The 13742-nt window shown below is 36.4% G+C and overlaps 1 protein-coding gene across 1 annotated transcript in view; it reads right to left on the bottom strand.

Annotated features, from left to right (window-relative positions):
• LOC107725897 (dedicator of cytokinesis protein 4-like) overlaps positions 1-13742 on the bottom strand; it is a 111952-nt gene that overhangs the window by 13771 nt on the left and 84439 nt on the right. The window contains exons 37-45 of the mRNA XM_016535315.1: positions 11698-11846; positions 10571-10657; positions 10103-10207; positions 9795-9989; positions 9277-9363; positions 7785-7961; positions 2680-2763; positions 955-1074; positions 750-871 (exon numbers count right to left, since the gene is read on the bottom strand). Coding sequence (XP_016390801.1) covers positions 750-871; positions 955-1074; positions 2680-2763; positions 7785-7961; positions 9277-9363; positions 9795-9989; positions 10103-10207; positions 10571-10657; positions 11698-11846 — 1126 coding nt within the window. The remainder of the gene's footprint in view (positions 1-749; positions 872-954; positions 1075-2679; positions 2764-7784; positions 7962-9276; positions 9364-9794; positions 9990-10102; positions 10208-10570; positions 10658-11697; positions 11847-13742) is intronic.

Below are 13742 nucleotides of genomic sequence, written 5' to 3'. Positions count from 1 at the left end.
TGGAGCTGAGCTGAATGAGAGAGAGAGAGAGAGAGAGAGATGCAGAGCGTGTGCAGAGCAGGGGGATGCGAAGAACAGTATTAAGAAGCACTGCTTTAGAACATTGATTTTGAACCTTGCGAATCCATTAGAAATGTTAGAAGACAGAATCGCGATTCATATATAAATAGATTTTTTCGTGCTCCCCTAGTTTTGACGGCATGGCAACAACTCTTCCTCTTCTCTAAAGCAGCACAGCATGGCCTCGCCCCCTTTGTTGCATGTTCCTGGGGGCGGGGTTTATCTGGGTTTGTGATGTCGCGAACCCGGGAAGTAACTCGTTGTAGTCCCTACGAGCCGTTTTTGTAGGCATTAAACTGCCTTCATTTTAAAAGACGATATCTCTGTTTGCATTGAACTTTCAGCGTTGTAACTTTGCAGATATTGTTTATGCTCAAACAGCAACATTACAAACTAACTAACGTTAAAAAAGTGAAATCGCAATCAACCACCCCTTTAATTAAATCAATTGATTTTGAAATCAGTGGGAAGAATGCAAGCATATAATGCTATCCACAGAAAGTGAGATAAATGTATTGCATCCAATCACAGTAAATTGCAGAAATTAACATGCTATTTTTTCCCCCAACCCTACTTATATTACATATATGAACATTGTATCTTCTATTAGCTATCCTGCTCTCTAAATACAAGCACTAGCCACTAAAAAAAACCAAATTGCCGACTCAAACCCGAAAAGAGCTCCTCACCTGCGGCGTGACACCACACGCGCTCCTCCCTCTGGACTCATTATGTTGGGTGCTGAGTTTCTTCCGGCTCGAGGGCTTCCGTTGAAGTGGATCGGACTGGCTCGCACATAGGCTGGAAACTCCTTCAGAGCGTGGGAAAGACAGAAGGATGAGTGCATGACGAACGGCTTGGGAAATCAGAAAGAATCTGACTACTGATATGCACCTGAATGCCGAGGCTGGATTTCATCAGATGAAACTGATCCACCAGTTTCTTGTGCAGAGGCCGCATGTCCTGAGGAACGAACTTCTCATGCACCGTCAAACCAAACTCCAGTATGTGAGCCTGAAGCACAAACGATGGGTTTTAAAGATGTGAAACGTTCATGACAATGAATTTAATTAAGTAATTGTAATTGAGTAAAACAGAATATTTAGTGGCAAATTATGTAGGGGAGAGACATGATTGTATCCACTGAGATTTGAATAGATCATGAAAAGTAGGCTATATATTATTGAGTATTTTTAACGAAAAGTAATCATTTGTTTTATGTTACATTCAATCGTGAGTTCATATTTACGGTCATGTTACTCAAAGAAATGTTTGCAAAAAATCGTTAAAGTTTGCTAACGTCATATTACAGACTGCACGATAGTGCCACAACATATTTTCATGTCTGATCAGGGCGATAACCACCGTAGACATTGAGGAGGGCTAGTAGCCCCAATAATTAGAAATCACTAAACCCAGGGTAGGCGGAGGGGTAGGGGAAGGGGTATAAAATAGAATTGGGATTGGGCCTTAATTTGCAATTATTCGCAAATATTAGAAATAATTGTCCAAACTGTGACAAAGTCGCTAATGTGGGATATATTACACTGTGATAGACTGAATTATGAAAGATAGTTTCAAATACCAGAGTTGCTAAAAGAGAAAAAAAAAACTCAATTGTGTTATAATGGAAGAAATAATTTGTCAAAATATGAAGACGAAAATAAGTGAAATGGTCTCAGTAGCGAGAAAGAAGTCTCAAATGTGAAAAATAAAGTCGCAATTATCAGAAAAAAAGTCATACTTATAAGAAATGAAGTCCAAATAGTGAATTAGTCGCAATAGCGAGAATTAAGTCTGAAATGTGAGAAATAAAGTCTGACTTATCCCAAAAAAGGCAAAATTATAAAAAATGAAGTACAAATTGTGAAATACTATCAACAGCGAGAAATACATCTCAAATGTGAGAAATAAAGTTGCAATTATCCCAAGAAAGGTGCAATTATAAAAATCAAGTTCAAACTGTGAAAGTCTCATTAGTGAGAAATAAATATCAAATGTGAGAAACAAAGTTGCAATTATCAAAAAAAAGTCGCAATTATAAGAAATGAAGTCCAAATTGTGAAATAGTCTCAATAGTGAGAAATAAGTCTCAATTGTCAGAAATAAAGTTTCAATTATGAAAAAAAAGTTGCAAAATGTAAAACAATCTAAAATGAGTTGATAATGAACATTTTCTGCTTGCAGTTATTTAACATGGATTTTATGTAAACAAATATCTAACAAATCAAGAGTAATAAGATGAAAGACATTTATTAAAGCAGCAAACAGGATCCATTTTTATTTCATGTTGTCTTTTAAACAGCTCACTTCATAATTAAATGATCAGCAAAATATTTTCTCCCCCTTCAGTCTTTAAAAGTTCACTTTCATGCTTGTAACTGGCTTATATCCATGGTTACTGTCTAGACAACAGCATCATGTGCTCGGCCCTGGAGATTTCCTGGTTACTAAGCAGCACGGGCATGAAGGGAAGAAGTGAGACCAACAGAAAAACCAGCTAGTGCAGATCTTAACGGCTAAATCCCAAATGCCAAAACAGACGTGAATGATGAGCGTGAAACATCATAAATGTATGTAAAATCTGGTTTAGATTAGATTTGGTTTCTTGAGACAAACCTGCTCAAACATGAGCTCTCGGAGACGGCCGATTTTGTCTCCGTCTTCGGGGTGATTCATGATGTAGTCCTTCACGAAGAACGCCTGCGAGAAATAAAAGACACACAAAATTACACTCCTTAACCACAATGCATTGTGCCTCGCCAGTCTCCACATGTTTTGTGGTGAGAGTTAGAATTTACCTTGACATCTTCAGCAAACAATATCATGCATAGTTTAGTCTTGATTAACTTTCTGTTTTAAGGGACATGAAGTGCTGAAACCAAATAAAGTGCAAGAATGTGAGCTTAAAAACATGCGTGTTTTCAGATCTTCTAAGCTAAAGGGGAAGGAGAAAGAACAGACGGTGTATCTGTGTCCGATCTGTTCCAAGGACGATGAACTGGTATCTCCAAAGAAACAGTGGGAGTGCAGAAGTTTCAGGAGGCAAAACTCTCAGACTTCAAAGATTCCAGCAGGCAGATTTTTCCATTGCCTCGAATATGACATTTGGCCTGAACACCAGCCGAATGCTACCAGCAGATGGCCATTTAAATTGCAGCTGCACGCTACACCTGCAGATCACTAAAGCCACTCACAATCACAGTGAGTTTTAGTGACAAAGTGGCCGAAAGTCATTGATTTTGGCAACTTTATATTAATTATATTTTTATATACACATTTTTTTTTTGGTCACACTTTATTTTAAGGTCCAATTCTCACTATTAACTAACTACTGTATTAACTATAACTTTGGCCTCAATAAACTCCTAATTTGCTGCTTATTAATAGTTAGGTAGTTATTGAGTTTAGGTAATGGGTAGAATTAAGAATGTAGAATATGGTCATTCAGAATATGTGCTTTATAAAACTAAACTTAAGTGAAAGCTTTTTATAATAATAATAATAATAATAATAATAATAATAATTCATTATTCCATTTTGTACATATGTTCCAGAATAGTTTCTATTTATATCTTTTAAGTGTTTTTTTTTCTTGACAGTGTCACTATTAGTATGCTCCCTGCTTTGGATAGATGTATATTATATAGAGCATTTTACAAATACATTTTAATTAAAGTAAAAAAAATAAAATAAAAAACTTTCTCTTATATCTAATATTGTTTTGCTTTTTTTAATTGAATAATTTAAATAATTTGAATAAATGAAATAACTAGATTTAAATGAAATATTTTAAAACTAATATTTCCAGAATTTATTTTGGCTTTGGTACAATGAGAAAAGGTATTTATTTTGGCAAGTAACATTGTCTCATAATATGTACTACTATATGCTATTTTTCGTACACGGTACAAATTGGGTTATGTACATGAAAAAACTAATTCCCAATTTGGGAAAAATTTCTGTCAGTAAAAATTCTACAATCTTTTCAGTGGTGAAAGTTCTGAAAGAAGGTTTTACCCAATTTAAGAAACACCACACGACTACCAGCAGATTTTGGTACCCATGATTAGAATGTAACAACATGAAATCAATTTGAAGGTGCGTCAGTGTTCCCCTTGGATAAGCACTATTTCATATTTTCATTATAATTTTGACTTCCAAATTTTGGTTTCATTTGCAAAAAATGGCATCTGGACACTCTGTCTTTCACAATTTGTCATAATTTCTCAAACTCAAACTTGCTGGGCGATGTTATGATATCGATAAATCAGTCTGGTTTCGATGCCTTCTTAGTTTTGTCATTACCTCTATGATTTTGCTGATACTTTTATCTAGGGATGTAACGATTCACTCAACTCACGGTTCGATTCGATTCACGATTTCTTTTTTTCTTTTTTTACAAAATTAGATTTAAGACAAATTATAAATTAAATGTGTCCTTTTATTATTGCTTGGACAAAATGCTGCACATTTCTTTGTGAAATTGAAATATAACACTATAATAATATACTAATATAGACATAATAATAATCATGATCCAAACAAAGATGCTGCATACATGCAACGCGAGCAATTTTTAATCTAAATTAGATTGTATAATTTTGAAATTTGAAGCAAAAACAGAATGGTTTGACTTCAGTTTTATGAAACTATACATAAAAATATCTGCATGAAACAGCGGATGAGACGCAGATTCACTCTCTGCCAGCAGATGGCGCTTACAGCATTTCCTTGGTTTCCGCTGTAAACAAAGCAGCGCTGAACTTAATGAGACGCAGATTCACTCTCTGCCAGCAGGTGGCGCTTAAAGCGTTTCATTGGTTACAGATGTAAACAAAGCAGTGCTGCACTTATGAACTTTAATATGCGTTATACAGAGGCAAGATGAAAAGAAAAAATACCATCTAAACTTTTCTAAAGACAGTAAGTTCCCCTCAGACATACATTCATATAAACTCCTACACCTAAATGAATCGCGATTTGTTTAGCATCTAAACCGATTTGAATCGTCACATATTTGAATCGATTTTCAACCGGCTCGCAGTTAATCGTTACATCCCTACTTTTATCCAAAGTTTTATTTCATGCCTGGGGAAAAAAAACAATGACCTTGTTGCGCCATACTCTACAATTTGAGTTACAATATCTTTTGAGAAAGGTTTTTGAGCATTTAAAGGAATAAAAATACCACTGACTTACACAAATTTCTCTTAGATTTCTGGAGCTACTAGATTTAATTGCAGCTACCTGCTGCAGTCAAACGCCATTTGAATGTGATGAACTCTGGGACAGTTACTTGTATATTTGTGAATAATTTTCACAAGAATTTAAGAAATGGGATAAACATACCTCTGCCTTACTAAATGATATTCTCTCTGCACTTCTGGAGAAGGCGCAACTATCAGGAAAGTCTGAAAATCGTTAGGGCGAGCCAATTAAAAGCGAGGGGCTTGCAAATGAGAGGAATTTCAGAGTGGAATTTCCTTGATGGCTGACCTTAACACGCAGAAATGCAAGTAAATATTAACGCCAACAGCTGGAACGCTCAATAAACAACTTATTGGCAATGCTGTCATGTTTGCGCTCCAAATATATTAACTGCTGCTCATCCCAGACCCTCAGCCTCAGGACGCTCAGCCTACATGAAGTGAATTTAGTGCAAATGTACATTCTGGAACACGTACAAACACAAACTCGCCTGTATACGGTCGACTCTCCTCATTAAAGCTGCTCTCTAAGGCTATCAAGGTAAATACTGCAGTGACACTAAAGCGAGGTTGCTATGCAACAAGCGCTCATACGATCTGGAAAGATCTGTTGTATTCGCTCAGAATATGACTTCTTTGAGATACTATAGATTTTCCCAGGGGTTCACAAGTGGAAAGATTTTTCTTTAAATGCTAGTGTTTCTGTAGTTTATCGGCAGAGTACACAGGGAAGTTACGGCCGAGATATTCTCTTTCGGACAGGCTAACCAGACATTAGAACTCCGAAGGTATCCCAGAATTCCCTTCGGCCATCTGAAGGCTCTGTGTTCTCTGGCAGAGGACACCGGGAGACAACCTTGAGAGAGCGTGTATACATTTTTCAAACACGAGGTGGTCTTGCATCAGTGAGGACTTGGAATACATATAATATACACATAAATATGAATCGAGCAGGGCAAACGTCCAGGAAGGCCAATGATTAATCGCCAGCTTGGATAACAAAACGCTGTGCTCATGTAGTTTGACCGGCCCTGTCTGCTCTAATTGTGCTGAAGAGGACGTCACATATTCACCGAGCGCCTGGCCTCCAGGTACATGTCTCATCAATTGAACAAACGCTCTCCTGTGACCCACCGTCTCCATGCCTGATATACGTTCTGAGAGGCAGGAGATTGATTTTCAGCCACATGGGCGTGTATTTAAAGCGGGCAGCTCTGGCCTTCTGCTTGTTCTGAAAAACCTTGTTGTAGTAAGGCCTTCACACATCTCACAAGGCTTCACATATCTCGCACTGCGCACTGACACTGTATAGAGCATATAGAAAATCAGTTTTGTGCATTAAAAAGTGGCTTCTGGGATATTACGCCAAGTTTTTACTTTTAAAAATTATAAAACTGTTATCAGCAATGTGATATTGACAATTATTACAAAATTCCTCTTCATGAAATCTAATTTACATAAGGTAGGGTCACATTTACATCCAAATGCTAATTTAATCCACACCAAATGAAACTCAAACCCCAGAATTTTGATATAAACTGCTTAAATTAGCAGGATTCTGCCAGATTTACTGAATGGAAACATCTGTGTTGCACACTAAATTTTAAGACTTTATACTGTTAGGGGTTAGTTCACATTTGTAACTCTTAGTATGAGAAATAGTAATGGTGATGACACATGCATTTTTGCTGCTAATAGTAAAATTAGTAAATCAGTTAGTTAGGGCAAACTGACATGAGTTAAAGGAACTAGGACAATAACTACACAATGCAAGAGAACAGCTCTTCAAAAAAAAAAAAGTGCAAGTATAAGACTCTGGTGTGCAAGTGTGTGCGTTCGGAAAAGAGAAGAGATGTCTGGAGGATACATTGGGCTTCAGCCTGGTAGATGGTCTGGTCAGGCTGGTTGGCGTGTTGCATTGCGATGGCATGAGGGAACTCATTGAGCATGCGCTGCTGGAACGCCTCCAGACGCTCGTAGTCATGACCACGGCACACAAACTCCTTATTCTGTACAACACACACACATATACACACATTCTGGTTAATACTGACACCAAGTGGACTTCAGAGATACTGACAGTGACATCTGGTATGCTGCAGGATGTCAGGATGACACATACCCGTAGAAAGAAAGGGAACTTCTTGCCGTAGAAGCCCACTCGGAAGAACTCTGGCTCCAGACGCTGTTGGTCCATTATTTTATCATAAAACGAAGCTTCCATCATCTGTGATTTGCAGTCATATAATAAGCAGAAAATACAATTAATACAGTTTTTCAGTTATAGGGACCATATTGTACACATTTGATGCATTTAATTAACTAAAAGTTAAAACTTTCTTGCACTAAAATAATAAAGTTGTAGAAGACCATTTCTACATTCTCTGACATTTAATTTTTTTTTACCTTCTAGAGTTACGTACGTACACCGGGAGACAACCTTGTGTGTATACATTTTTAAAATATGAGGTGGTCTTGCATCAGTGAGAACTTGGAATACATATAATATACAACCTCCTGATAGCGAGCGAGACCTCCGTTGACAGCCGCGTCGATGACTCCGTTGAGACACATGGTCAGGGGGTTGATGTTCTGCATCTGCCGGGTTTGACATTGCGTGATCAGCGTCCGCAGTTGCAGGTTCTTGTTCTCGATGACCTCGATAGCATTCTCCAGAGGACTCACCTCCACCTGGGGCCAAAAAAAAACTGGTTGAAAAAAAGCTTTCATTCAATGTTTGGAGAACTTTAGAAGAGCAACGAATTTAGTTTGTAGGCCTGAAACATACCTTATGCAAGCATGGGAGTGTAACAGCTTCTGGCTTTTGTTATGATTCTTATTGACTTTCTTTATTTTAATCCAAAAAACTATTTTTAAATTGGCACTACCAATCAAAAGTTTGAAGTCAGTAAGATTTTTTTATTTATTATTTAAGAAATTAATACTTTCAGTAAGGATGCATTAGATTAATGAAAAAAAAACAGTAAATACTTTTACATTGTTGTTTAGGAACCTATTCATCAAAGAATCCTTAAAAAAAACCCTTATCAGGGTTTCCAAAAAAAATATTAAGTAACAAAACTGAATGGAGTAATGGCTGCTGAAAATTAGAAATAAATTAAATTTTACGATATATTAAAATACAAAACTGTTAGTTTAAATTGTAATATTATTTCACAAAATTACGGTTTTATTGCATTTTTATCAACTAATTCCTGCCTTGGTGAGCATTTATTTTTCAAAAATCAATCAATTAACCTTGCCGCCCCCAAACTTTTGAAAGTTATTGTAAATTTTCAATTGGCTTTCTGACATACTACTGTTCACAAGTTTGAAGTTTTTTTTAAGAAATTAATATTTTCAGCAAGGATGCACTGAATTAGTTAAAAAAGTAAAGACTTTTACATTGTTACAAAATATTTATATTTCAAATAAATGCTGTTCAGGAACCTATTCATCAAAGAAAAAAATAATTATCAGGCTTTCTACAAAAATATTAAGCAACAAAACTGAAGACTGGAGCAATGGCTGCTGAAAATTTGTAATAAATTAAATTTTACAACACAAAACTGTTTAAATTGTAATATTTCACAAAATTACTGTGTTTATTGCATTTTTATCAAATAATTGCTGCACTGGTGAGCATGAGAGACAACAATTATACTACAAAAACAATCCTTGTTGTGAATAAGATTATTTTGCTACACATTAAGTTTCACCAAATGGTGCCATTTATTACCAATTAAGTTAAAAAGTGTGCATATTAATAAAAATATCAAACAATTTTCAGTCTCTCTACTACAATCTCTAGTTTGAAAGGTAACTATATCAGTCCCACTGAGCATTCGTTTCCAACATTAAAAAAAAGCACATTAAGTATTTACTACAAGACCAAAACACTCACAATGCATTGTCTAAGCATTCACATTTACAGTTTGTTCCTGACCTTAATGCGCTGGGTGTGAGAATCATACCAAAGGAAAAGTTTCATGGGAGATCTACTTACCAGCTCTCTCCTCTCCACTTCAAACCAGCGTGAGATGCCTGGAAGACTCTGAACAAGCGTTAACGTTGTTCTTTCTACCCACAGACTCTGAAATTCAAAAGCAAATGCTCATTGACACGCATCAGAGTTCAACCCGTCAGAGAAAGTCCAAGAGATCCCATAAGGCAAAGCGGTTACAACATATTCAATGAACGAGTGACTTTCCTACTCCAGTATGTATAATACATATCATTTAATCTACACTTTATCCAAGCTCATTCTCAGCAACGATTTACTGAATGGAAACATCTGTGTTGCACACTAAATTTTAAGACTTTATACTGTTAGGGGTTAGTTCACATTTGTAACTCTTAGTATGAGAAATAGTAATGGTGATGACACATGCATTTTTGCTGCTAATAGTAAAATTAGTAAATCAGTTAGTTAGGGCAAACTGACATGAGTTAAAGGAACTAGGACAATAACTACACAATGCAAGAGAACAGCTCTTCAAAAAAAAAAAAGTGCAAGTATAAGACTCTGGTGTGCAAGTGTGTGCGTTCGGAAAAGAGAAGAGATGTCTGGAGGATACATTGGGCTTCAGCCTGGTAGATGGTCTGGTCAGGCTGGTTGGCGTGTTGCATTGCGATGGCATGAGGGAACTCATTGAGCATGCGCTGCTGGAACGCCTCCAGACGCTCGTAGTCATGACCACGGCACACAAACTCCTTATTCTGTACAACACACACACATATACACACATTCTGGTTAATACTGACACCAAGTGGACTTCAGAGTTACTGACAGTGACATCTGGTATGCTGCAGGATGTCAGGATGACACATACCCGTAGAAAGAAAGGGAACTTCTTGCCGTAGAAGCCCACTCGGAAGAACTCTGGCTCCAGACGCTGTTGGTCCATTATTTTATCATAAAACGAAGCTTCCATCATCTGTGATTTGCAGTCATATAATAAGCAGAAAATACAATTAATACAGTTTTTCAGTTATAGGGACCATATTGTACACATTTGATGCATTTAATTAACTAAAAGTTAAAACTTTCTTGCACTAAAATAATAAAGTTGTAGAAGACCATTTCTACATTCTCTGACATTTAATTTTTTTTTACCTTCTAGAGTTACGTACATGACCTCTTATTTGATTGACCAACATTTTTGCATGTGAAATGATCAACAATGCAGCCAAGTTGCCAATTAGGGGTTGATATGTACTGTAAATGTTTTCCATGTGTTTCTGTTAATAACTGGCTTAATGCAAACAACTGTCTTATTACATAAAAAGTTTTAACTCACCCTCATTTTGCTAAGGTTTCTGTAGTCATAGTAGGATTCGTACTGGTCCGCTAACTCTCTGCACAGGATGATGCCGTTCTCCCAACACTAAAGGAGGTAGAGAGGGGTATTTTAATTCACATGCAGTTTCAAAACTCACCAGTAGGAGCCACTAGAGCACCATCAATACTTTGAGAACCAACGACATAGTCAAATATGCAAGATTTGGATGATTTGCAAGATGGTATGAGGAAATCTGGTTGATTTTAATTCAATATCTGGTAAAAAATAAATAAATGTAAAAAATAAAATAAAATAAATAAATAAAATGCAGATTATATTTTCCTATAAAATATATATTTATATTAATTTATCTTGGCAATCTTGACATTGAAAAAGAACTGCTACTTATTTTGTTTTAATGATTGAATTTAAAAAATATACATTAATATAAATAATTAGCAAAATATAAACTGCTTTTTATTATCTTAAATCTTGGAAATCTAAAATAAAATAAAATAAAATAATTTATATTTTCATACTAAATATATATTTAAACAAATTTTCTTTGGCAATCTTGACATTGAAAAAAAAACTACAGCTACATATTTTGTTTTAATGACTGGAATTAAAAATATGAATTATTATAAATAAAATGTTTGTAGCAAAATATAAACTTTTTTATTATCTAAAATCTTGAGTTGAAAATGCATGACATATTTTGTTACTACATGTTTAGTTTGTACTGTAATAATAAATGTCATGATGTGACGTTTTTTGTATTCACTTTTGCTTTCAACTGCAATATTTCATATTGTCTTTAAAAAGTCCAGGACATTTGTCGAATATCCACGTATTGTTCTTATGCACATCGTTTATTATGAGGAAGCGTTTCAGTCCTATTGCTTCCTAAACCCACCAGCACAACAGATGGCTTCAGCCATGAGGAGAGCAGACAACAAATGCATAGATTTTTTATTCTCATCAAGTGATTAGGTGATTGAGGTTACTGATTATGTAAATGACATTTAGTTCTCAAGGACAACTACTCAAAATACAATCACGCACTGATAATTTAAAAGCAGGCTGAGAGGAGCCACTCGATGAGAAATGTGACACAAAGACAGGGAGGACGGCAGAAAACAGACCTTTCCACGGTCAAAGTTCTGGATGATGGTGAGGTGCAGATACTCCTTCCTCTGCCACTCACTCTGCATCGGGTAACTCAGAAACTCCCGCAAGGGTCTCTCAGACCATTCCAGCAGCTCGTCGTACAGCAGAAGTGTATATGAGGCCTCTGCACACATAAACACGTCATCAAAATATATCTGTTAACTAGGGCTGCACGATAAATATCACATATTCAATGAACGAGTGACTTTCCTACTCCAGTATGTATAATACATATCATTTAATCTACACTTTATCCAAGCTCATTCTCAGCAACACAGTCCACTTATCAAGCCACACTGCTCCACATATTAAATTTCACATTCATAAATTAATTCCTCATCCAGCACAGCCTGAGAATTAACCTGAGCTGGCGCAAGTATAACAGAGGAAGCTCTGTAAGAACTTCAGATGCTTGATTGTGATATTCAAAACCACCTCAGTCCAATACAATCGTATCATCTGGATAGCGTCTCAGCCGAAGTTTACCTCTAAATGAGATTTTCAGACATTATTACTGGGCGGTAAGTGGACCGGGGTGGTGAGTACCCCCGGTGTCTCTGAAAATATAATATCTGGCAGGCTAAACAGTTTATTTCAAACACAGTAACCACCGGAGGTCGGGGGAAATCTAACCCCCGCGGTGGATCGAATCCATGCCGAGGCTGTGATTGTCTATGCTGGATATATTGAGTGAGAGAGGAAGGGAAATGATATTTGGAAGGAGCGCGTCTCTCAGCCCCTAAAACTTTAATTAGCCTCTCTGGACCAAGGCTGTGAATAATGCAGCATGTGAGAGAACACCTGAGCTCTACACACACACACACACACACACACACTGGCCGGCAGACACTGGAAGTGAAGGAATGAATATACAAGAGAGAAGAGGAAGAGTGAAACACAGGAGATGAGAAAAAATGACATCAAAAGAATGCAGAAAAAAGATGGAATAAAAAAATCCTTTAATAAAAAAACTCACACATTATTTACTCACCCGCATTACTTTTTTCTACCGTCTACACTTTTTGAAGAATTTTCTGGTCAGTTTTGATCCATACATTTACAATGAACATGGTCAGGAGTCTTAAAGCTTCAAAATGGACGATAAAGGCACTATAAAGGCAGTTCATATGATTCGTGCACTAAATTATAAATCCTAAAAAGGCATACGACCGAATTATCAGAATTCTGCCAGATTTACTGAATAGAAACAGTTTGTGTTGCACACTAAATTTAGGTTGCTAATCACTGAATAACACTGAAATTAGCTGATCAAATGTGCTGGCTGCATGGAAAACAGCAGCCAGCACATTCTTCAAAAGATCTCCTTTTGTGTTTCACAGCAAAAAAACAGTCAGACAGGTTTGGAGTGATATAAAAGTAAATAAATGATGACAGAACTTCAATTTCTGAAAAACGCTCTGGCCACTAGCTCACCTTAAATTCGTTTTCTTTGTCTTTGGTGCCCTTGTGAAACGGGCGGTCGTAGCGAAACCTCCAGATGTGGTTAACCTTATAGAAGCTCTTGATGTTGTCGGGGACGCCGTCACGCTGCAGGACGTCCTGGCTGTCTGGGATTGGTGTGACAGCATAGATCTGAAGATCTGCATGACGGTTCGTCAAGAAACATGCAATATGTGTTGCTCGAGCACAAATGCATTTGAATAACTTCTTGAACAACTAAAAGTAATGTTTACATGATTAATATTAAATTAATAATTGTATTTAAATTTATTTAAATAATTCATTATATTATATTATATGACACTCTAAAAATGCTGGGTTAAATACAACCCAGCGTTGGGTAAAATATGAACAAACCTAGCATTTGGGTTGTTTTGACCCAGCATTTGGGTTATTACCAAGAAGGTTGGGCTAAACATTTAACCCAACCGCTGGGTCAAAAGAACCCAATCTCTGGGTTTGTCCATATTTTACCCAGTGCTGGGTTGTATTTAACCCAGCATTTTTTATATTATTTTATATTATATTATATTATTTTACAAAAGTGTTTAATAACAAA

The sequence above is a fragment of the Sinocyclocheilus rhinocerous genome, unplaced genomic scaffold (genome assembly GCF_001515625.1).
Source record: "Sinocyclocheilus rhinocerous isolate Xijiao unplaced genomic scaffold, SAMN03320098_v1.1 scaffold395, whole genome shotgun sequence".
NCBI classification, from domain to species: Eukaryota; Metazoa; Chordata; class Actinopteri; order Cypriniformes; family Cyprinidae; genus Sinocyclocheilus; species Sinocyclocheilus rhinocerous.
This window is presented reverse-complemented; position numbering and strand designations above follow the sequence as displayed.